Raw genomic sequence first — 24,349 nt, forward strand, 5'->3', positions numbered from 1 at the left:
CCTCCCAAGACCTAGGCCCCATGGGGAGTGTGGAAACCGAAGGACAGTTTCAGGGCAGTGTGGTGGGATTACAGCGGAGTCACGTCAAAAAATAAGAAGGGACAAATGAAACTAATCTTAAGAATGTATTTTGTAGGCTGGGCATAGTGGCTTACACTTGTAATCCCAGCAGTTCACTTTGGGATTGCTTGAGGCCAGAAGTTTGAGACCAGCCTGGGCAACATAGATCGTGTCACTGCACTCCAGCCTGAGTGACAGAGCAAGACCTCATCTCTCAAAAAAAAGAAAAAAAAATGTGTCTTATATTTAACCCAGCATATTCAAAATATTATCTGGGTCACCTTGTGATCAGTATCACAGATCATCCTTGGGCAGCGTACATTTTGTGGTTGTTGCACTGAGTCCTCTGATCTGGCATGGAGCTTGCACTTGGGCGCAGATCACTACAGCTTGTTATGTTGTGAGCCGGACAGCCACACATGGCACGTGGCCAGTGGCTGTGTGCCGGGTCGCATGGGTCTTGGATCCAGAACATCTTAATGGGAGCTGGAACCAGTCCCCTGCGTGGGCACGTATAACACTGAAGTTACTTTCTCAAGTGCTCTAAGCTCGCTTTTGAGAGCTTTGAATAATGCATAATCAAATAATAAGAGCAGCTGGTTGAAAAAATTAACACAAAATATTGCCACTTAAAAATGCTTTATCGAGCAAAATAAGCCCAAATGGACGGCCTGTTTTTAAATTGCTCTAATAATCAGTACCTTGCGTTTGCATAATGGCTTTTCCTTGGCAGGCACTGTGCTTCCCTTCTCGTTCCTGCCCAAGTCTTGGGGGCCCTGGGCTAGATGCCTGCACTGGGGGTCTCCCAGCCTGGGGTCCAGAGGCAGGTTTGTACACAGAAGAGTGAGACACAAGATGGTTGGCTGTGGGAGCAGAGTGGGGCTGGCGGAGTGCTAGGTCAGAAAGAAAGGAAGGCTTCTCAGAAGAGGGGACAGCCGGACCTCAGCACCCAAGGAGGAGCTTGCTGAAGACCTGGGCAGTATCCCAGCACGAGGAGCTGGGCAGGGTGTGGAAGGCGAGGCTGGAGGGCAAGGTGAGGCTCCCCATCTGGAGGCGTGGCTGAGGGTTGTTCCCGTGCAAGTCTGGTATATTGTGCTATTGTGGGACAAGGCTTGGTGTTTGCAAGGTATGGGAATTCTAGAAGTTCCCTGGGGACTCACAGGGAGGACCACCGTTCCCCCAGGAAGGCACAGGGCTCACATCCAAATGTCTGCTGTGACCCCAACCTGGTGGCACTGCAGTGACAGTGCTTCTCCGCGCAGTAGAAGGACACCTTGGGTCAGCCTGTGCTGGCTGCAGGGGGCAGCGCTGCTGGGCATCCAGGAAGGTGGCTGCATGCCAGCGATGCCCGTGCTCAGTGGTCAGCCCCAGTGGGCACAGCGGTAGGTGGCGATGATCTTACTCAGTGGTCAGCCTCAGTGGGCACAGCGGTAGCTGGCACAGTGGCTTCTTCCTTCCAGCTTCGAGAAACATCCCTCTGATCGCTCTGGCCTGGAGTTCCAGGGCCCTCTGTCTCCCTCCTGGCACTGCAGCCAGCCGTTCCTGGTTCCTATTTTCTGTTCACTGAGGCTGAACATGGTCCACTGCAGTCTGTGGGAGGCCCTGGGAATGCTGCCAGGTCTCGATGGAGGAGGATTTGGAAAGGGCACCCGGATTGGGTGCCACAGAGTGCCATGATGAGTGTGTCTTGTGAGGACACTGGTGCCACTGTGGCAGGGCGGCCCTTGCCTGTGAAGTAGGCTGCACACCCCAGTCCCCAGCAGGGCCAGGCCGCCTGCCTCTGCCCTCCCTCCTGTGGTGCCAGCAGGTCAGAAGCCCCTGAGAATTCTTAGGGGAATTGAAGGGACATGGGAGAAATCTGAAAGCTCTCACTCGGGGCAGATGAGAGGCCAGAGGAAGGACGTGGACATGAGACTGAGCTTTATTTAGCTAACCGCTTGATCCTGTGTGGCTGGGGGAGGGGTGGTTGGACCTGGATCCTCTTCCCGGGGTGTGCTGCTAGATGTTTGACGGCCAGCTGGTAAACATGCCTCACCAGGAGCATCCTTGTCTGCAGAGCGGGGTCCTGTGACCCCACAGGCTGCTGTGGGAAGGCACTCCACCACTCCAGTGGCTGCATGAGGAGGGAGTGATCCCAGACACAGCCAGGCTCTGTCGGGAACCACTTGCCCTCCTGGCTTCTCCCCAGAGAGCCTCTGAGCGGGAGCATCCTTGAAGGGAGAGCGGCCCCTGAGTGCCAGCGGGGAGGGAGATTCTGGGGCCAGGGCTCTGGGCGAGCGCGTGGATGTGAGGCCGGGGCTGCTGGCTGCTTTAGTGTGGCGAGTCGCCAGGGCCCGACGTCTAGCTGGCCTTTCCTTTCAAGGGGCTGCTGCTGTAGGCGGGTTAAATGCCACTCAGGGCCTCAGTTTCCCGGTCTCTGAAACGAAAGCGTCCTCCCGGAGGGTCTGTGAATCCCTCTGAGCTTGACAAATCTACAATTTTATGATTTAGGAGCCTGCTTTGCATAACACTGGTTTCACTTTCCTGGGAGCTGAAGTGATTTTCAGGCTTAAACAAATGTGATGGTGACACGGCAGGGAGTGTAATTTATCCGCGAATATAGAGCTGCATGCTTTATTGCATCATAAAATGACTGTGCAGCTTTAAATGTGTCACGTTAGCATCGTTGGGATAATTTTTTAGGATGCATAAAATGTGGAAGGAGTTTCTGGTGTCGAGGCTGTTTGGACGTCTTCTTTCTACCCGGGGAGGGAGTGGGAGCTGCCTGCTGGCGGTGACCTGGGAGGGGAGAGGCCACGCTTCTCCCACTGGATCCTGCCCTGGGGCCTTGGCCACTCTGTGCTGTGCCGTTTGTCTGCAGGGGGACAAGGAGTGAGGAACAAATCACTGTCTTCTGTGGCCCACCCTCCCCACGTTGTCCTCACCCTGCCCACTTCTCCCAAAGGAGGTTTGTTTAGATGCCATCTCCTGAGCTCACGTACGTTCATCTTCACGCTGGGAGGTCCACGTTGTGGAGGACGCCTGCATGTGGAGCCCAAGTTGAGCTGGGAGAGGCTGGGTCTGGGATGCTTTATGTCCACCCCAGAGGATTGTTTTTCCAAAGGGGACAAGTTTGAAAGCAGACGCCACAAAAATGGCCCCACGACAAACAAGCAAATGAATCCAGCCCTGTTAGACAGCCCCCGGCCCCAGGCACACGTAAACCCTGCCGTGGTCTGAAGGAGGCCAGAATGAAACCCCCTGCCCCAGCGGAGGTGTTGACAGGTGTCCTCCTGTCCCTCCCTGGTGGCCCGAGGCTCGTGCGGGGATGGAGGGGAGGCTGGAGGGACGGAAGACAGGTGGGGTTTCTTAAGGCGGGTGACGGCTGGGACAGAAAGGCCTTTGCCCCGCCAGGTCCTTCATCGACAAGGACACCCGTGGCTGGACTGTGGCATCATCTGCTTGGAGCTGCCTCCCCGCTGGCCGTGGTGCCTCATTTGCACAACAGACCCTTTAAGACTGCATGCTTGGCCCCACCCGGGCTTCTCCTTGGCAGCATGTGGCTCCCTCAAATGCTACCGAGGGTCTCTTGCTGCTCGGTGTGACTGTGAGGCCAGGCCTGGCTGTGGGGATTGGTTGAATGGAGGGAATGAAGCCAGCATCCCCGGAGGGTGCCACTGTCAAGATGCTTCCAGTTGTATCTCACTGAGCCCTGCAGGCGGGGCCCTGAGCCCTCTGCCTGGACAGGAAGCAGACTGGGCTCTGAGAGAGGCAGGCGCCTGGTCAGGGTCACACAGAACTAGGGTGCAGAGCTGCAATTTGAGCTCAGCTCTGTCTCTCCGAGGGTCATTGTCAGACCACCCCTCCCTAACCCCAGGGGTGGCTAAAAGAGCCCTGTCCCGCAGACCTGGGACCTGGGACTTTTGTGGGACCCTGCACTTCTCACTCTTGAGGGTCCTCTACCTCCCACGTGTGCTATCCAGGCAGCAGCCTCTGGGGGCAGACCCTGACAAGCCAGGAGGGCAGGAAGGCTTCCTGGAGGAGGTGTTCATTTTGAAGAGTGCATAGGATTTGCCAAAGTGTGATTTAGGAAACCTGCTCTTGCCCCCTGTGCCAGGCCAGCCACTGCCTTGCTTTGGGCTGGGGTTTTAGGAGTGTCTGGGTCTCTGCTGTGTCTGTTCTCAGGAACTGAGGGCCAATGGGCCTGGCTCGGAGGTGATCCTGTGTACACAGTCCAGCCTTTCTCACTCTTGTGGTCGAGACAAGCCCGGTCCCTGTCAGGAGGTGGCTGCGGGACTGCTGGGCAGGGGCTCCCTGCTCTCACTTTCCGTGTTAACGGAGCCATCAGCACTTCCCTGTGGGGCTGGCTGTGGAGGCCGCAGCTGGTTGGGATGAGAGCGCCGTGCTTTCAGGGGCTCTCCCTGCCCCCCCCGGACGTCCTGTTGGGCCCTTGGTACTCTGGCACCACAGTGGGCCCCAGCTGTCTCCAGAGGCCCTGCTGCCATGTGTCTGGGGGCTTCAGTGACCTCGCAACCCTGCTCCCCCACCCCCAGCACTGAGGGAGAGGCCATTTGTTCCTTCTCAGTGGGAGATGGCAGGGGAGCCCTCTGACGCACGCAGAGCAGGCATGCGTGACCACCCCACCCGCTCCACATTCCCGTGGGTGTGAGAGCAGGTATGGCCTGGGACTTCCGGAGGCTTTCATTTTTATTACCTCGTTAAACTCGAGTGCTGTCAGGACCGATGCGGTCACACCAACTCTCCGGTCTCACGTCATGCAGTCTCTGCAGATGGAGGGGACAGGCACAGAAGAGGCGGCTTTAAAGACATATACATTCATCTTGCCATTTTCCAGGAAGGAGTAGACGGCTGGGCTGCAGCCCGAATGAAGGGGCTGCGTTGTGTCTGATGAAGGTCCCTCCCCGACTAAAGCGCATTCCTGGTACTCTCCTGGAAGAGGAAGACTTCTCCCTTTTGATTCCCTTGTATTCAGCATCGACCTGAGTGACACACAGTGGCACTTAACAAATATTGCTCTAAAATGAACAAGCGTCACATGCTGGGTTTTACTATAGAAGTCCCATCATGTACATAGTATCTCCTATATTGACTGCCCAACTCCTATTCATTCTACAAAACCCAGCCCACAGGTCACCTTCTCTAAGAAGTAGCCCCCAGCCCTACCAGGCTGAATTGAAGTTTACCTTCACCAGATGCTTAGAAAGGACAGCAGGACAGTCTCTGCCACCAACTTTCCCTTGACTTCCTGCTTTTGTTTCTCACTGCCGAGATAAACGCTCCATAAGGGTCATTTGTGAGGGAGCGGAGCACAGAGAGGACGCCTAACTAGGCCTGGGCCTGGTGCATTGCGGTAGGAGGAAGGGCTGGGGGTAATGAGGTCCCGAGAGCATTCATGATTCCTGTACTGGAGGATCTGAGCCATAGGTCCATACGGTGTTCGACGGTCCCCGCTCCTGTCCCCCTGAGAGCCAGGCCCTGGGCTTTGCCACTTCATCTCAGCCCTCACAACACTTCCGGGTTGGTGCTCCAGCCCCCATTTTGCAGTTGCACAAATTAAGGCTCAGAGAGGGTAGGTGACTTGCCGGAGGTCACACAGCATGCTTCACATGGCAAAGGAGGAATTGAAACCGTGTGTTGTGGCCCGGGACATTCCCCTGGGCCCAGTCCTTGTGACCTGGCCCCAGGGGCTGTTCTTTTTTGGCTCCTGAGTATTTTTAGATGGTGGGAGGCTCTTTTACTGCTTAGAAAGAATCCCCCCAAAAGAGGGAGTTACGGCCAGGAGGGACAGTCCGGTGGACGGGTCTCCTTCCGGGAATCCAGTAGCCGAGGCCTGTGCAGGTGCGCGCCTACATGGCTTGGCGAGCTGGGTGACTCCCATGCCCTCTTTGAGTCCTGGTTTCCCCACCTGTAGAAAAAGCAGGGCCTCCCTCCCTCATGGGTCATGGTGAGGGTCTGCCAGGGCGTGTGAGAACGAGCTCCCTGATGTGTAAAGTGGTTCTTGCCTGTCTGTCTATCTGTCCATCCGTCCTTCCCCACATGCACACCATCCAGTTCCCAGCCGGCTTCTTCAGAGGCTTGATGCGTCCTCTGTCTGCCGCCCCCACTCCAGCCCCCTGGGGATGAAGCACCCCGTGGTGTGGACCGAGGTCAGGAAATGTCCGACTCGGTCTCCTAGTAACACACTAATGGCAGCTTGGTACCCTGCTTGGCGGCATCAGACAGCCCGGGGCCAGTGCGGCGCATCTGAGCCTGTCAGCAGCACTATTTTATGTCCGTCGTAAACACACAGGCTCACCAGGGGCAGAAAGCAGAGTTTGTTGGTTTTCTTTAATTTTCTGTGAGCGGCGGGGGCGACGGCCTCTGAGCAGCTGCCTTTCTGTAACAGAATCGGGGCAGGCGGGCGAGGCTGTTGGGCTGGGGCCTCAGGGTCTCGGGCAGAAGGTGAAGGTGGCAGGTTTTGCTGTCCCTGGAGGACCGCAGCCGTGCGCAGGGCCCCTGCTGGAAGATTTCAGGCTATTGTGAGGACAAAAATAATGGTCGGGATTTAGCATCTGTCAGCACAGCTGACTCCCAGAAAACAGCAGTAGCGAGAGGATGAGACGGGGCAGGAAGGAAGGAGGGGTGGTCACTGGCCCAGGGTGGAGGGAGCTGGGCTTGGGCTCAGGTCTGACCTTGGAGGTCCATTCACATCTGGGCTTCCACATTCCTGCCTGGCCATGTCGGGCCTCCTCATGGGCCACTGGTCAGAGAAGAATCACCCCTGAAACTCATGAAATTAAAGCAGCTGAGCAGAAATTAAAGCAGCACCAACCTCCCCGTCCAACTTTCTAGTCTCCCAGGTTTTAAAAAAATCTGTCATTTTTAATGCTGGCCACTCTGTGTGTTGAACCGCGGCCGCTGTGCTCAATGCCGTCTCATTGAATGAGCGCCTCCTTCCGCCCTCTGGGGTGATGGGCCACGCTCCCACTTACTGAGCACCTACTGTATGCTCAGCCTCTACTGGTCTTGTACGTGATGGCTGGTCCTTGCAACTGTCCCCCTCCTGTTGCAGATGGAGGAACTGAGGCTTAGGTTATCCTGCCCACAGTGACACAGCTAGAAACAGGAAGGTCTACAAAAACAACCCTAGTTTGCCTCACCGCCTCCCCTCCAGGGGCTCAGGAGCGAGAGTCGAGTTCCTGCCAACAAGAGACCCACTGCAGCCCACCTGTTCCGAAGTGATGAGGATGGGCCAGCTCTGTGGACCAGACTCTGGTGAGGCATGGGCGTGGAGTTTTTCCACGAAGCGTAGCCTCTGATGACACGGAGCCTCCACACACACTTCTTTCTAGCCGAGACACTGATGTGAAAAGGATCAGTGTGTGACATGGCCACCGGCCACACAGCTACGGGAGGTGATGTCATTGTGCCACGGAGATTCCGGAGCCACTTGCAGACATGGCAGGGCCTTGGGGCGCTTTTCAAGAACTGTGGGAGAGTGGGCTGGGTCCAGAGAGAAGCCACAACGGCCCAGCCCCTCCTCTGGGATTGCGTGGAGGGTCATGTGGGGCTGGGGCTGGTTCCGTGTGCCGGGTCCTAGCTGAGTCTTCGTCAAGCTCATGTCTAGTGAGAACGCCGAGGTGAGGGTCCTTGCACAATGGGACCCCCTCCCCTGTCACTGTCCCGTACTCCTAGGAGACTTCACACTCCTCAGTGGATCTGAAAGGCCCATTCATGGTGTACCCCTCTCCCAACCCAGACCCTGAGGGTTCCCTCTTCCTCCCAGTGGACAGCTGTGGCCCTCAGGTACACTGGGCCTGCTGGTCATGACGTAAGTGAACCTGCCTTCCAGGTGACTAAGACTGGTCATGTGTCACCTCCCTGTGCCAGAAATTTGTTTATGGAGATGGCACCTTTGCCAAGAAGCCAGGTAGCAGTGGCATTTCCACGTCAGTGATGGCCAAAGGAAAGGAGCTATTGGGGGGCAGAACTTGTTACACCCCAGTAGCATCTGCCGCTAGGATCTGTTCCGTACCTGGGAGATTTCCTGGTGCCAGGATTCAGATGCAGCTGCTGCCCGGTCAGTCTCCCCACTTAGACTGTGAGGTCATTGGGACAGATGGCCATTGTCCCCTCTGTCCCAAGGACCCAACCTGTTTCTGATGCAGAATTGGTCGTAGGAGAAATACTGGTTAAACCCATTAAATCTGGTAGATTTTTATCTTAATTACTAAGTTTATATATTATTAACTTTTTAAATCAAATACGTTTGATTTTATTTTCCTAATTTAATTTTATTTTAAAAAAACCACTTCTGTACTGTTCCCTTTATTTTTCCCTCTCTCATAATTTAGAATATGTATGTCATGAAATTTCAGTTCCACTGTTTTAGAATTTCAAATGACACGCAGGAACCTGTCTCTCCCAGTGTTCATTGAATACAGATGGTTGGGAGAGTACTTCTGACGAATGAAAAGTGCTATCCGTGTAGCCAGGCCGACGGCCAGTGCTCTGGGCTCCACAAGGAGGGCCTGGTAGGAAGGGAGCCTAAGGGTGTGACAGGCAGAACTGGGTGACCCCAAGTTCCACGCCCCCAGCATCAACAGGCTTCGGATAACTGACATTGGACGGAAGGGAGAGAAGGGATGTTGTCTGCATGTTTAAGATGATTCTGTCCCAGACAAAGATTCGCAAATACAGCTTCTCCTCTAGTGTTTTTGGTTGCTCACTCTTTTTTTTATTTGAGATGGAGTCTCGCTCCGTCGCCCAAGCTGGAGTGCAGTGGTGCGATCTCAGCTTCCTGCAAGCTCCGCCTCCCGGGTTCACGCCATTCTCCTCCTCAGCCTCCCGAGTAGCTGAGACTACAGGTGCCCACCACCACGCCCAGCTCATTTTTTGGTATTTTTTAATAGAGACGGGGTTTCACCGCGTTAGCCAGGATGGTCTGGATCTCCTGACCTCGTGATCTGCCCGCCTCCACCTCCCAAAGTGCTGGGATTACAGACGTGAGGTCGCTCACTTTTAACCTTGGCGAATGACAAGAGGTTAATGGAAAGTGGTGCATGAAGAATGAGCCTGTATGAAGGAGTGTTCCTCATAGTCATGGATTAAAGAAAGGAAAACAACACAGGTGTGGCTGGGCGCGGTGGCTCACGCCTGTAATCCCAGCACTTTTGGAGGCCGAGGCGGGCGCAGTGCTTGAGGCCGGGAGTTTGACACCAGCCTGACCAACATGGTGAAACCCCGTCCTCTATAAAAAATAAAACAGGCCGGGCATGGTGGCTCAAGCCTGTAATCCCAGCACTTTGGGAGGCCGAGACAGGCAGATCATGAGGTCAGAAGATCGAGACCATCCTGGCTAACACGGTGAAACCCCGTCTCTACTAAAAATACAAAAAACTAGCCAGGCGAGGTGGCGGGCGCCTATAGTCCCAGCTACTCGGGAGGCTGAGGCAGGAGAATGGCGGGAATCCGGGAGGCAGAGCTTCCAGTGAGCCGAGATCGCACCACTGTACTCCAGCCCAGGCGACAGAGCGAGACTCCGTCTCAAAAAAAAAAAAAAAAGAAAATAAACAATCAGCTGGGCATCGTGGTGAGTGCCTGTAATCCCTGCTACTCAGGAGGCTGAATATCGCTCATAGCATCTCGGGTCCAAGAAAGAAATCACCAAACGCAAGAAACAGAAGAAAGTGAGTCATGCTCAGAAAAGAAGAGTCAATGGAAGCCAACCTTCAGATGACCCAGATGTTGCAATTGGCGGCTTCCAAGAAGCATAACCAGTGGGATCTCTGTAGATGGCTGAGGGGATTTATTATGGGAATTGGCTTTCGCAATTACGGAGGCCAGAAAGTCCCGCCATATGCTGCCTGCAAGCTGGAGACCCAGGGAAGCTTAAGTCTGAGTCCAAAGGTCAGAGAACCAGGGAGCCAGTGATGTGTCAACCCAGGGCCAAAGGCCTGGGTCCTGGTACGGGGTGGGCAGGCGCTGGTGTGTGTTCTGGAGCCTGAAGATCTGACAACCAGGCGGAGTTACAACGTCTGAGGGCAGGAGACGATGGATGTCTTAACTTCAGAAGAGAGCAAGTTCGTTGCCTTCTGCCTTTTTTTTTTTTTTTTTTTTTTTTTGAGACAAAGTCTCGCTCTGTCGCCCAGGCTGGAGTGCAGTGGCGCGATCTCAGCTCACTGCAAGCTCCGCCTCCCGGGTTCCCGCCATTCTCCTGCCTCAGCCTCCCGAGTAGCTGGGACGACAGGCGCCCGCCACCACGCCTGGCTAATTTTTTGTATTTTTTTAGTAGAGATGGGGTTTCACCGTGTTAGCCAGGATGGTCTCGATCTCCTGACCTCGTGATCCGCCCACCTGGGCCTCCCAAATTGCTGAGATTACAGGCGTGAGCCACCGTGCCCGGCCGCCCTCTGCCTTTTTTGTTCTACTTGTGCCCTCAGTGGAGTGGATGACACCCATCCACATTGGTGAGGGTGAATCTTTACTTGGTCTTCTGATTCGAATGTCGATCTGTTCAGGAAACCCCTTCACAGACACACCTAGAAATAACGCTTCACCAGCTCTCTGGGGAGTCCTTAGCCCAGTCACATTCACATACAAAATCAGCCATCACAGCAGCTGTTACAAATACGGTCAAGGACTTAGAGGAAAATGTGCGACGAATGAATGAACAGATGAGGAGCCTCAGCAGGGAAATAGAAACTACCGAAAACTGGCAAATGGAAATTCTCAAACTGGAAAGCACGACATCTGAAATGAACAATCGCTGCACACGGCACAGGGAGAAGTTGTTTAACTTGAAGGTAGTCCAGTGGAAGTTACGCACTTTATTATTTTTTATTTTTTATTTATTTTATTTTTTAAATTTCATTTTATTTTAATTTTTTTGAGACAGAGTCTCGCTCTGTCACCCAGGCTGGAGTGCAGTGGTGTGATCTCGGCTCACTGCAAGCTCCGCCTCCCAGGTTCACGCCATTCTCCTGCCTCAGCCTCCCGAGTAGCTGGGACTGCAGGCGCCCGCCACCCTGCTGGCTGATTTTTTTGTATTTTTAGTAAAGACGGGGTTTCACCATGGTCTCGATCTCCTGACATTGTGATCCGCCTGCCTCGGCCTCCCAAAGTGCTAGGATTACAGGCATGAGCCACCGTACCTGGCCTATTTTTTATTTTTTTGAAACGGAGTTTTGCTCTTGTCTCCCAGGCTGGAGTGCAATGGTGCAATCTCGGCTCACTGCAACCTCCTCCTCCCAGGCTCAAGCAATTCTCCTGTCTCAGTCTCCCAAGTAGCTGGGATTACAGGAGCTCACCACTACACCCAGCTAAGTTTTTATTCTTAGTAGAGATGGGGTTTCACCACGTTGGCTAGGCTGGCCTCAAACTCCTGACCTCAGGTGATCGTCCCATCTCAGCCTCCCAAACTGCTGGGATTACAGGCGTGCGCCACCACGCCAGGCTGGAAATTACACACTTTGAATAACAGGGAGGAAAGAAGCCTGGAGAGAAGAGACAGAGCCTGAGACATGTGGGATGATGTCAGGACGTCTAACACTGGTCTCAGTCTCAGAAGAGGAAGAATGAAGGAAGCAGAATAAACGCTGAAAAAGAAAAGGCCCAATACTTCCTAAATTCCAAAGCCTCTGTCGTAATACTACAAAATGTCTCTGAGAGAAATTAAGGAAGACTTAAATAAAGTATATACTATGTTTGTGGATTGGAAGGTGTTATTGTTAAGATGTCAGTTCTCCCCAAATTAAACTGCAGACTCAGTACAGTGTCTGTCATGATCCCAGCAGACATTTTTAAAAAATTGACAAGATGGTTGTACAGTTTACGTGGAAATGCAGAGGACCTTGGAATAGCTTAATCAATCTTGTAGAAGAACAAAGTCAGGAGATTGACGTTACCTGGTTTCAAAAGTTTCTTCAAGAGTGATGAAACCTATCAAGACAGAGGTGTTAGCGTAGAGATAGACAAATAGACTGATGGAATAGAGTAGTTTTTCCAAAATAGACTCACCCTTATTTGGCTAATTGGTTTTTGACAGATATCTAAGCAATCCAATAGCAAGGTTTTTGTTTGTTTTCTGAGAGTCAGGGTCTCACTCTGTCGCCCAGATTGGAGTGCAGTGGCACGATCATAACTTACTGCAGCCTCAAACTCCTGGACTCAAGCAATCCTCCTTCCTCAGCCTCCTTAGTAGCTGGGAGAACAGGCATGAGCCACCATGCCCTGCTCGAAAAAGAGAAGTTTTGAGAAATTGTTCTGGAACATGTGGTTATTCCTATGGGAAAAAAGTGAACCCTACTTCATACCACGCACACAAATTAACTGGAGATGAATCAGAGACCTAAACATAATGGCTAAAAACTATGCAGCTCCTGTAAGAAAATATACTGTGATTGAAAGACAGCAAAGATTTCTTAGACAAGACGCAAGGATTTCTTTGGACACAGGACAGAGCCAGGATGCGACTGAAGAAAGATGTGATAAATTAGGTTTTATTAAATTAAAGGTGAATGCTTGAATATCATTAAGAAAATGAAAAGCCAAGCTAGAGACTGGGGGAAGAATCACAAAACATATCTGTATCCAGAATATGTAAAGAACTCACTGAATTCAGTAAGAAGACAGACAACCAAATTTTAGAAATGGACAAAAGTCTTGAACAGATCCTTCACAAAGGAAGGTAGACAGTAAGGACACAGAAGACCCTTCGGCAGCGTTAGCCATCAGGAAAGTGCCAAATAGAACCACAGTTCTGTTTCACTCCACAGGCACTCTGGGGGCTGGATGGAAAAAGACTGGCAACAGCAGAAGCTGACCAGGATGCGGAGCAGCTGGGGCTGGTGAGCGCTGCTGGCTGGGGGTGTGGAATGCACCCACTTTAGAAAAGCATTTGTCAGCTGCTTATGAGGTTAAGTCTAGACCTTCTCGTTGACCAGCAGTTCCACTCCTAGTGGAATTTAGTTTCCAAAGGAAAAGAAAGCCTGTGTAACCCCCCTACCCACCACACATGCGTGCACAGGCACACACACACACACACACACACACAACTTGAATGCTCATATAACAGATTTCATTCACAATAACCAAAAACTTGGAGGCAACCCAAATGTCTGTCAAGAAGGAGAATGGGTAACCTGTTGTTATTCATGCCGTGGATTATTACTCGGCAGTCAACAGGAATGAGCTGCAGATGTGGGCAAGTCGGAATGGATGTCTCAGAGACCCGATGCTGAGGGAAAGAAGCCAGGCGTGAAAACTAATGCACGATGCCATTGACATTCTACTGCAGACAAGGCTCGTCTGTGGTGAAGAACAGTCGGAAGGGTGGTTGCTGGGGTCAGGAAGGAGATTGATGGAGAAGGGCAGGAGCTCTGGTGAGATGAAAGTGCTCTCTGGCCGGGCGCGGTGGCTCAAGCCTGTAATCCCAGCACTTTGGGAGGCCGAGACAGGAGGATCACGAGGTCAGGAGATCAAGACCATCCTGGCTAACACGGTGAAAACCCGTCTCTACTAAAAAAGATACAAAAAACTAGCCGGGCGAGTTGGCGGGCGTCTGTAGTCCCAGCTACTCGGGAGGCTGAGGCAGGAGAATGGCGTGAACCCGGGAGGCGGAGCTTGCAGTGAGCTGAGATCCGGCCACAGCACTCCAGCCTGGGCGACAGAGCCAGACTCCGTCTCAAAAAAAAAAAATGAAAAGAAAGTGCTCTCTGATGTGGGAGCGCATGAGTGACCCAGGTGTATCCACTTGTCAGAAAGTTACCACTAAGGATGTATTTTGATCCTTAAAAAGCTTAGCAAAAATATTGTGAAAACCCTATGCCTGCCATTTCTTACCAAGCTGGAGATGCAGCAGGTGCTACATAGATGTGGACTTGTACCTAGATCCCAGCGGGACAGTTCTGACTGGGCCAGGGAAGAGGCAGGTGGGTGGGGGACTCTGCCTTTCACACCCCTTTTCTAGGTCCACCCGGGCTTCAAAGCATCTTTCGAGTCTCATCTGTTCAGGAAGATTCTGACCATCCCAGCCTTCCCTGTCCTCTCCCTCCTTAGTATGTTTGGGCTCGGGATGGAGCTCGTGCCTCTTGCATCCCGGGATCAGTGGATTGTATCCTGTATTTCCCAGAATACGCTCAGGCCTTGTCAGAGCCAGGCACGTCATCGAGAACTCAGTAAATGGCAGTGCTAGGCCAGTGCGGTGGGAGGCACGAGCGAAGGATGTGTGTCCATGACATCTGAGAGACCTGCAGCAGCTTGGGCTGGGTTTCCCATCTGCACCGTGACAAGCCTGGGGCTCCTGCGGGAGAGGAAACACGTTGCATGTCGTCAGCAGCCGGTTCTGGTCGACCCGTGATGGAGGCGGCACAGGGTCCTTTATGAACAGGCTCCTGAGTGGTTGAGGGGAGCCCTGGGCTCTGTTGGAACGCCCCACCGTGTGGCCATTTGCCATCCCTGCACGGGATGTCCTCCAGGCCCCTGTCCAGGTCCGGCTTGCAGCCTTTTTTGATCCATGTCATCAGCTCTTGCAACATTTCACAGCCAAACCCCCTCCTTCCACCTGGCTTGTTGGAGAAAAGCCGACGTCTGTCTCTAGACAGTCTGAGTGGCCTCATCTGCCCTTGAGTTGTCTCGTTCAGCAGCCTGGAAGCTTCCCCGTCTCGCCTCGCCTCCAACTGTCAAGAGTTCTCCACAGAGGCTTTGCCGCCAGCCTCACTCTGCCGTGTGACGGAAACGTGGGGTGGCTGGCAGCCGCTGAGAACAACCCCTGCCGTCACTTTTGCCTGCGTCCCTGGTAGCCTGGCAGGCAGAGCAGTGGGGGCTGTTTCCTTGGGGACAGCATCTGGAGAGTAGGGGAGGTAATTTGTGTCATCACAGGTGACAGTTTCTAAGGCAGTTGCTGGACCTGGCTGGGGACGGACCTTTGAGATGGGTTAGTAAGAAAACCTATGAGCTCACAAACACCCTTCCTGCCTTCATGTCTGTTCCCAGGGCAGCGTCTGTCACCAGATTGTGGGCCCAGCCCGTCTGACGGCTGCCTTTGCCCTGGCTTCAGTTCTCCTGCACGGCTGAGCAGCACCCAGACGGACCTCTCACGGTGGAGGGCGGGCAGGGAGGGGAGAGGACAGTGAGCGCATGCCACAGCCCTGCCCCTTGCTGACCATTTCACCTCAGTGTGTTTGTTTTAATTTGCACAATGGCCACAGTGCTGTCTACCTCCAAGGATTCTGTGAGGCCCAAAAGAATAACTTTTTCTACAGGTGCTGGCACACAGAAGGGCTTGCCCATGCGTGGGTGGCTCTTTGAATGCTGGTTGGAGGGTTCCATCAGCCCGGTCTGTCCCAGGGCCGTCTGCCCGCTGCCAGCTTTGCTCCTCTGGCCGGCTTTCAGCCACCTCACTCACACCTGTAGTGGTGCAGAAAATGAAGTACTCGGAGTGACAGCTTCCTCCTCCTCCTTTGCCCGCCTGCCTGCAGGAGGCTCCACAAGGCAGGAGCTGGGCTCGCCCCCAGCTTCCGCTCTAGAGAGGCACAGATGCTTCGCCCACAGACAGAGGCCGTGTGGCAGGTGCATTGCAGCGTGTCCTCCAGGGAAGGTGCTGAGGGCCTTCCTCGAATGCACACGTGCCCTCCCTCTCTCAAGTAACCTCGAATGGTCCTCCCCAACCCAAGCCTTAAAAGGCGACAGCTGATATTCAAAGGCCAGGTTCGGGATGAGGCCATGGCATACAGCGTGGCTGGGGAGCCTGTTCCTGAGTGCCGCAGGGATGGTTCCTGCCCCGGCTTCCGTCCCTGCCTCGCCTCCCTGCGTGCCGGTCATGGTGGCAGTGGAAGGGGGTGCTCTGCATTTATTTCTGTCCTTCTCCCATTGAACTTTGCCACCCACTTTGAGCCCAGGCTGTGAGATGCGTCCTTGTGCAGGGGTGAGGGCTTGCAGGGCTGAATACACCACCGGTCTGGGCCTGGGATGACTCCTGCCCCTCTGCCCCCAGGTGCAGTGAGCCCCCAGCGGGTCCTGTGGAAACGGGGACGGGGAGTGGGGGGGGGGTGGTTAGATTGGCTCAGGTGCTGATTCAATGAGAGACTTCCCGAGCCCCAGCAGGTCAGGTGTGGAGTGTCAGGAGGGCTGAGGAAGCCCAGTGTGGGGAGGGGCCAGGCTCATCTGCTGCTACTCACAGAGTCACTGGAAACATAGCCAAGGAGCTGCATCTAGTCCACGGGTGCCTGCAACAGTCCAGATCACAGGCCAAGTGGCGATCCTGGTGGATGTCTTGGAGGAGGCAGCCCGCGAACTGAGTCCTGCAGGCGGATGGGTGGCTTGTTGGAGTAGGACCGTGAGCTAAAACAAAGCTTTATCGTATTAGACTTTGGTGGGAATTTCTTTGGCTCTGGTTTCAGAAGGCAAATGACAAACTCCGGGTCACCCTCCATGTACCTGGAACCTTTGCACCTTGGCTCCAAGGACTGAAAGAGCCAGGGCTGAGCTGGAAGCACTCCGGGCTCCAGGTCACAGCCTTGGGCTGGGGGAGAGAGGCTTCTGGTCTGGAGGCAGGAGCCGGGTGCTCCCGTCGGGTAGGGTTGGGAAGATTCTGGTGAGGGCAGGGGTCCCGCCCCTGGACCTCTGGCCTACGTCCCCAGTATTTACCAAAGGGCTGGAGAAGTGGGGGCTTTGTCCTGGCAGATCCCTCTGAAATGCACGTTGTGGAGGCAGCAGGCAGAGCCCTGGGGGATGCTCCCTGCGCTGCCCGGTTCATGCCCACAGAAGCCCTGCAGGTGGGGCCCACCCCACTTGGTAGACTGAGGCCCTGGGCAGGTGACCTCACTGTGGCCCCAGCGGCCTGCGTCCCTCATGGACCCTCGTGCTCTGCGGCTCCCTGGTCAGGGTGGTGGGAGCCTCCCCTCCCCTCTAACCTGCCTCCTCCTGTACAGCGAGCATGACCTGGGGGAGGACATCTACGACTGCGTCCCGTGTGAGGATGGAGGGGACGACATCTACGAGGACATCATCAAGGTGGAGGTGCAGCAGCCCATGGTGAGCCCTGCTCCGCTCCTTCCCTCCCCTCCCCTCCTCTCACCTCCCCTTCCCCTCCTCTCACCTCCCCTTCTCCTCCCCTCCTCTCCCCTTCCCTCCTCTCCCCTCCCCTCCACTCCCCTCCCCTCCTCTTCCCTCCCCCTTCCCTCTTCTCCCCTCCCCTCCCCTCCTCTTCCCTCCCTTCCCCTTCCCTCTTCTCCCCTCCCCTCCCCTCCTCTCTTCTTCCCTTCCTTCTCCTTCCCTCTTCTCCCCTCCCCTCCCCTTTCCTCCTCTCCCCTCTCCTTTCCTCCTCTCCCCTCCCCGTTCCTCCTCTCCCCTCCCCTTTCCTTCTGTCCCCTCCCTTCCTCTCCTGTCCCATTCCTTTCCCTCCCCTCCCCTCCTCTTCCCTCCCGTCCCCTCTACCCCCTCACCTTCCCTCCCCTCCCCTGCTCCTCTCTCTTCTCCCTTTCCTTTCCCTTCGGTCCTCTCCCCTCTCTTGCTCTCCCCTCCCCTCCCCTCCTCTCCCCTCCCCTCCTCTCCCCTCCCCTCCCCTCCCCTCCTCTCTCCTCCTCTCCCTTCCCCTCCCCTCCTCTCCCCTCCCCTCCTTTCCTCTCCACTCCCTTCCCTTGCAGAGCAGCCTGGCCCTTGCTTAACACAATACTGAGCCATCCCCATGTCTGAGCCACCGAGGGGAGCTCCTCTGGTTGCAGGGGGGCGTCCAGCGAGTCCACCCCTTGGTCCTTCCCAGTCCCCTCGGGGCTCCTCCAAGGAGCAACCTTGGAAACTCTCACTGAGTCCTGGTCCGCTCTGTGCCCTTCCTCTCTATGGAGATGTTCTCAGGTGCCCCAGAGGCGACACCACCACTGTCGTGACCCCCGCCCGTGTTGGCATGGGATTCTTCTTCCAAGGGTTTGCAGGACCCTCAGTCCTTCCTGCCCAGGGAGCCTTAAGATAGTAACTTGGCTCACAGTCTAAAGCACGCATCATTTTCCCCCTTTGTGTGGAGAGTGATGAGACCAATATTGGCCCAATTAGCCAGCTGTGCGTCTTTTATGTTTGGAGGATGTTTATTTCCATGCAGGCAGTGGCGAATCATCTCTCGGATGCCAGTTTGCTCCGCATGGGTTTATTGCCAGCAGCTGCTGTGTGGAAGGTGGGGATCCAGCAGAGCTGGAATGGGGAGACAGGGACCTGGTGGGGCAGGTCACAGGCCCTCGGACCCCCAGGCTCCCGAGAGTGGGCAAGATGCCACTTGCCAACCGTGGAGGCTTTTGATCCCACTGTCTTTCCCCGAAGAAATGGGAAATTTCTCAAAAAGCTTATCTCAGTGTTTTCTTTTAGTGTGGGAGGAACCAGCTGGTGGTGAAGAGGCAGAAAGCTGGGGAAACCAGTCCCTAAAGAGGCCTTGCCCGGAGGCCTTGCCCGCTCTGCTGGCATCCTGCTGGGAGAGACAGGCAGGTGCAGGGCTGGGGGTCTCACAGCCCCCAAACTGACTCTTAAGAGCAGGTTTCTCTGCTTGTCCCTGAAGGGTCTTGAGCTGAATTTTGTTCCCCGCCATTACCGGGGGGTCTCCCCACAGGGATGATGGCCCTTTGTGGAGGCAGCAGGGCCTCCAGTTTGCCTTCCTGGGGAGCCTGGCTGGGCAGCTGTTTGGGCTGGAAGGCTGACCCATGGCCCTGCTGCTGGGGGCTCCCCTCACCTCCCCAGAGCTGGCCTGAGAGGTCCCAAGGTGGCCGGCGAGCCGTCTGGACTTGGGAATGAGCTCTGACTGGTCAAGGCCAGTTCACTCCCCAGGTCGTTTGAAAGCTGGGCATCCTTGGCCGGGCACGATGGCTCAAGCCTGTAATCCCAGCACTTCGGGAGGCCGAGACAGACGGATCATGAGGTTGGAAGATCGAGACCATCCTGGCTAACACAGTGAAACCCCGTCTCTACTAAAAAATACAAAAAAAAAAAAAAAAACTAGCCAGGTGAGGTGGCAGGCACCTGTAGTCCCAGCTACTCGGGAGGCTGAGGCAGGAGAATGGTGTGAACCCGGGCAGCGGAGCTTGCAGTGAGCCGAGATCGCACCACTGCACTCCAGCCTGGGCGACAGAGCAAGACTCTGTCTCAAAAAAAAAAAAAGAAAAAAGAAAGCTGGGCATCCTGCAGGTAAACTTCAGCAGGTGGGTGCATTGCCTGTGAGGTTGTGTGGGGGATCCTGGCCCTGGATCATGCAGGCCCTCTCTCTCAAGACCCCCATCCATGCCTGGCGAGAGTGGGTGCTCCCTGGAGCCCACTGCTGTCCCTGGTTCTGAAGAGGTCTCAGACCTCTTTGAGAAAACATGTGAAGGGACGTGGAGTGTCCACAGAACCTGCCAGGCTGGGTAACAGCGTTGCCTGTGTCTGGGGTGGAATGCACCCTGCTGTCAAGCTCTGCATAGTGTCCTTGTGCCCAGCGCTGGTCCTGCTGGTCTCGAGCTGTCCAGTCTATCCAGGCAGGGGCTGGGGGCAAGGGGCAGTTCCTGCTTCCTACCAGGGTCCTCTGAGATAAAACAGCTGCTTCCATGTCCTTCCCTGTCATGTCTGGAGCTCTCTAAACAGCCCCAGTAGATAATAGAGATGGTGACTTCCCCAAAGGAAGGTAAAGCCAGAGGATAGCAGGTGCCACTTCCAGAGCCTGAGTAAGGGTCTGTTGTGGAGGCTCTGGCCCCTGAGCCGTCACCCTGCCCAGCTGGGCGGCACGAGGGGCTGTGATGTGGCTTCGGGTCTGTTGGCTGGTTGTGGGGTGGTGTTCTGATGTCCCAGGCCCAGGTCACAAGGACAGTGTGGGCCCTGCTAACTGGCTCTGTTTCTGGTTTCTTTCTCCACGCTTGCAGATTAGATACATGCAGGTGAGTGGCCTGGAAGGGGAGGCTGGGGACATCCTGCCTGCGCCGTCTTCTTGACCTTTCAGGGAGGGCTCAGACCTCTCTGAGAAAACTCAAGACCCTGCCCCCAGGGAGACATGGTCAGGCACACATGACTTCAGGCATCACAGACCCTTAGCACCCCCGTGGTCCTGTACCCCATCTTGCATGTTGCCTTAGAGATCTGCAGCCTGGCAGACCCAAGGGGAGCCTTGGGGATTTCTTGGAGGATGTTGATGGTCTTAGGGCTGACACAAGTGCTGTGGGTCTCAGCACCATTTCTCCAGAGCCTTCTGACAGATGTGGTTCACCCAGCCTAACAGAATCTTCAAGATAGTGTTGGGAAAATCCCCCACTGCCCCACAGTGACCCCACCTGTCACCTTACCCTGGACCACTGGCCAGGCAACCTCTGAACAGTCCTGCCCTGGCCGCATTCCACCAGAGGTGGGGGCAGGCCCTGCTCTGGAGGAGGCCCCAGGAACCCTGCTGGTGGAGGTGGGATCATCTCAGGCCCCCTGGCTAGAAAGCAGTGGACACTTGGGGGAAGAGTCCAGCCTGCAGGTGGCTGGTACTGAGACATGCAATGTCTCAGTGGATGTGGTCTGCATGGAGTTGAGCACACAGTCTGCTGTATAGGGAGGACTTAGGCACGCAGTAGGTGCTTTAGCAACTCACTCCTGCTCCTGTGCGGGAGGGGATAGCTTCCGCGGCCCTCACCCCAGTCTGGCAAAGAATTGAGATTCAGAATCAGAGGAGTAGGAGCCTGGGATTGTAGAAGCCTCTATCTCCAAGCCTTCCTTGGCACTGTCCCCATGTCATGTCCCCTCCCCGTGCCTCAGTTTCTTCATCTGCAAAATGGATGCGAAGGGGTTGGCCCTCTCTGTCACCCCTCCGGCTGCAGCACTGCACACTCAGTGACCTCGTGGCCAAACCCGAGGAGGTGTCCTCGTGTGCGGTGGTGTCCGGGTGTCACGGTGCAGATGTGCAGGTGGCAGGTGGCTGGGCCTGTGGGGTCCTGCTGACACCCCCTTCCCTCCTCTAGAAAATGAGCATGACTGAGGATGACAAAAGGAATTGCTGCCTGCTGGAGATCCAGGAGACCGAGGCCAAGTACTACCGCACCCTGGAGGACATAGAGAAGGTGAGGGCGGGCGGTGGCTGCTGGAAAATGGCAGCGGCCACTGTGGTCATCCACCCCCTGGGAGTGCATCCCGTCCATCCCCTGGGAGTGCATTCCAGAGGCAGGGCCACAGGGCCTCTCTGACAGGCGAAGGAGATTTGGTGGCCCTCCCAGCTCTGCCTCCGGGTATCCCCTACCCAAAAGGAGGGTGCCCTCTCCTTTCCTCTGCAACCCCTGAAGCCCCAGCCTGCGCCTGTCCCTGCCTCTCCACCGAGCCTAGTCGGGGTGGGATTACGGCTTCAGCTCCTGAACATTGCTCTAAGGCAGGCGCTGAGCTAGCTCCTCATGTATTCCCCCCCATCCCACCTAGAGCTGCTCCCCAGCCTCTCCACCCTCAGCCTCTGCCTCTGGAAAAGGGAAGAAAGCTCCCATGGGGAGCTGGGAGTGTCCTGCACAAGGCATGGTCGGGCCTGGTGACCAGAGCTGCAGACTCCAGCTGTTCCACTCTGGTGCATCTGAGTCCTCTCCCGCTGGCCTGCTGAGCTCCTAGAGGGCTGAGGATGCGCCTTCACCTGCCCTACCCGACTCGGGCCTCCTGTAGGCACCTGATCGGCCTGGCTCTGGGACATTTCCCCGGCACTTCTGAGTCTTCATTGCCAACTGCTAGTGTTTACTGGGGAGAAAAACCAACCTTGTTTTTAAGCTGGAGTCTCATTTCTATCCTCCGGTTGTGGTGTGGGGTCCGGGGTGGCCGTGGTGCCTCCAGCCAGGAGACCTGGTCTGCCCTCTTGGACCCAGGCTGGCTTTGCTCCGGCCGGGCCCCCTCCTGCTGCCCCATCCTCTGGTCCCTGGCCAGCGGCCTTTCTGCACTCACATCTGTACATCCTGGCCCAGGTCCTTCCAGCTCCCTTGAAGCCCTGCTCATGCCCTGGCAGAGTCCCGCCCCTTCCGAGAATCCTGGCTCTGAGGTCGGCCTCTGCTGGGGTCCTGCTGGCCTCTGCATCCCTCTATGGCTGAGTGCTACCTCAGAAAGCAGGAGGGCTCTTGGGGTCTGTCTGCACCCTGCCTGGGGCTGCCACCTGGGTGTGTTTGCTTGGACAATGCTCTCTGCGTCATGGGGTGGCCAAGGAGTGGTCCCGCAGCTGGGCCCAGAGGATGCCTGCAGAGCTGCTGGCCACCCTGACCAGAAGCCACTCGGGGAGCAGGAGAGGAGAGGGTGGCAGGGCCTCCCCAGGCCTCCAGAGCAGGGTCGGCAGCCTCACACGTCCTCATTTTCACTTCACATCCTGCCTGAGGCTGGGACTGGAGGACTCTGGTCCCAGCCTGCACCCCCGCCGGCACTTCTCCAGATGGAAAGCATCCCTTTTGATGACAGTTTTGGGGTCGTGCTCAGGAGCACAAGCTCAGTGTTTGAGTGCTGGGTGGGGACCACGGCCCTGTCCATCCAGAGAGTCCCCGGGGTGATGGTCCTGCTTCCTGGGTCTCAGTCCCTCACCGCAAGCCTCAGGGCAGCCATAGCACCCACGTCCACCCTGTGTATGAGTGGCCACCACAGGACTCTGCCCCTGTCATGCTGGGAGCATTAGAATCTTTACCCCCACACACCTCCCCGCCCTGAACTCATCCCCAGAGAATGGAGCCTGATGTGGCCAGAACACAGGTGTACCCCAGTCAGCATGGAGCACCCCAGTGTGCCTGCCTCGGAGCTGCCCCAGGGACCCTCCCCAGCAGCTGTGACCTTGAGAGGGTGGGCGACAGCAGCTGGCGGACTTCTCTCTTCCAGAACTACATGAACCCCCTGCGGCTGGTGCTGAGCCCAGTGGACATGGCGGCTGTCTTCATTAACCTGGAGGTAAGGGTCCTGGCACCCCTCGCTCATGCCGGGCTCTGGGCTCTAACTCGGCACTGGCCATACATGTCCTGCTGTCCCCAGGGCCTTGGAGAGCTGCACCCCTGCAGCTCTGTTGTGGCTCGTGCTGGCCAGAAGGAGGAGCCCCCACCCCTCTCTCCACGGTCTTTGGATTTAGGAGCCAGGGTAGCAGGTTTCTGGGCTCCCTTTGTCTGCGGGGTGAGGGCGGCACTGACATGCATGGCTGGAGGCACGGATGACCCTGAGAATGTAAATGAAGTTTTTGTCAGCGGCCAGAGAGAAGCGTGTCCCTCCACCCCTTTGAGCAGACCCCCTTGCCTGCCCTGCGGGTGTCTGAACGCTGTCATAGAAAGGCAGTTCCCCATGCAGAGTCACCTTGATGTGGTTAGCAGAGCAGGGCACTGGCACCAGGCTCCGGCGGCCATGCGTGGGTGGGCTTCCTCCAGGGACACGCTGCTCCTGGCCCTTCCTCCTGGCCTGGTGGCCACAGGTGCCAGCAGCCCATGCAGTGGCTGTGTCCTGCCTCCCTGGGCGTCTCATTAGCTGCAAGGGTGGGCTCTGGTCCCTGCCCTGGATAAGGCTGGCTTGGACCCCAGAGCTTCCTGTAGTCTGTGCCTCTGACCCAGAGTTCATCTGGCCTTGAGCTATGGTCCGGATGGAGGACGGCAGACAGAAAGGGGCCTGGGGAGGGGATGGGGGTCCTGGGGTGCGGCCTGGGCGCAGGGGTCCTGCACTGTGCCGCCCCACTCTGTAGAGCCTGCCCTGAGTCGGCCGCTGTGTGTCAGATGGGCTGATGCTGGCTGAGGGCGACTTCCCTCCCGCACGTACTGGCTCTTCTGTGCACCATTGCCATAGAATCTTCTACCGGAATCACACCCTGGCATGCACAGATACGTGGGGTGCAGGCCCAGCACCCGGGCGCCTCACCCCCTTGACAGGAACCACAGAACCACAGGGGTGCCTTAAGGGTGGCGCTCCCGTCTAGCCTTGGGTGGGCCTGGCCAGGCACTCACAGCTCTTTTTCAACCCAGGACCTGATCAAGGTGCATCACAGCTTCCTGAGGGCCATTGACGTGTCCATGATGGTGGGGGGCAGCACGCTGGCCAAGGTCTTTCTCGATTTCAAGGAAAGGTGAGTGGCTGCTGGCCCTCTGGGGCTCCTTGGCCCCTCCCTGTCTGCGGAAGAGTTTACACAAGTGGAACTCTTGGGTTTTGGGGTGTCCCGAGACAGGGGCTGCCCCCTCTGGACCCCATCCTCCCTTGTTGAGGATGCCGCCCACCCCGAGCCACAGCCTGGATGATGGAGAGGATGTGGGGCCTCCTATCCTGTGGGAGCTCGGCAGGGGCAGGATCCAGATTCTGGACGTTTCTAAGTAGCTGTGAGGGGTCGCCATCCGAGTGGCTTGGCTGTCCCAGT

General features: G+C 56.0%; 1 protein-coding gene across 2 annotated transcripts in view; it reads left to right on the forward strand.

The window, feature by feature from the left end:
• The window catches only part of VAV2 (vav guanine nucleotide exchange factor 2), a 232,918-nt gene that overhangs the window by 164,079 nt on the left and 44,490 nt on the right, over window positions 1–24,349 (forward strand). For both annotated transcript variants that reach the window (XM_033238640.1, XM_033238639.1), the window contains exons 5-8: window positions 16,971–17,073; window positions 20,985–21,083; window positions 22,846–22,914; window positions 23,964–24,064. In XM_033238640.1, the coding sequence (XP_033094531.1) occupies window positions 16,971–17,073; window positions 20,985–21,083; window positions 22,846–22,914; window positions 23,964–24,064 (372 nt within the window). The remainder of the gene's footprint in view (window positions 1–16,970; window positions 17,074–20,984; window positions 21,084–22,845; window positions 22,915–23,963; window positions 24,065–24,349) is intronic.

The sequence above is a fragment of the Trachypithecus francoisi genome, unplaced genomic scaffold (genome assembly GCF_009764315.1).
Source record: "Trachypithecus francoisi isolate TF-2019V2 unplaced genomic scaffold, Tfra_2.0 Lachesis_group16, whole genome shotgun sequence".
Classification (NCBI taxonomy): Eukaryota; Metazoa; Chordata; class Mammalia; order Primates; family Cercopithecidae; genus Trachypithecus; species Trachypithecus francoisi.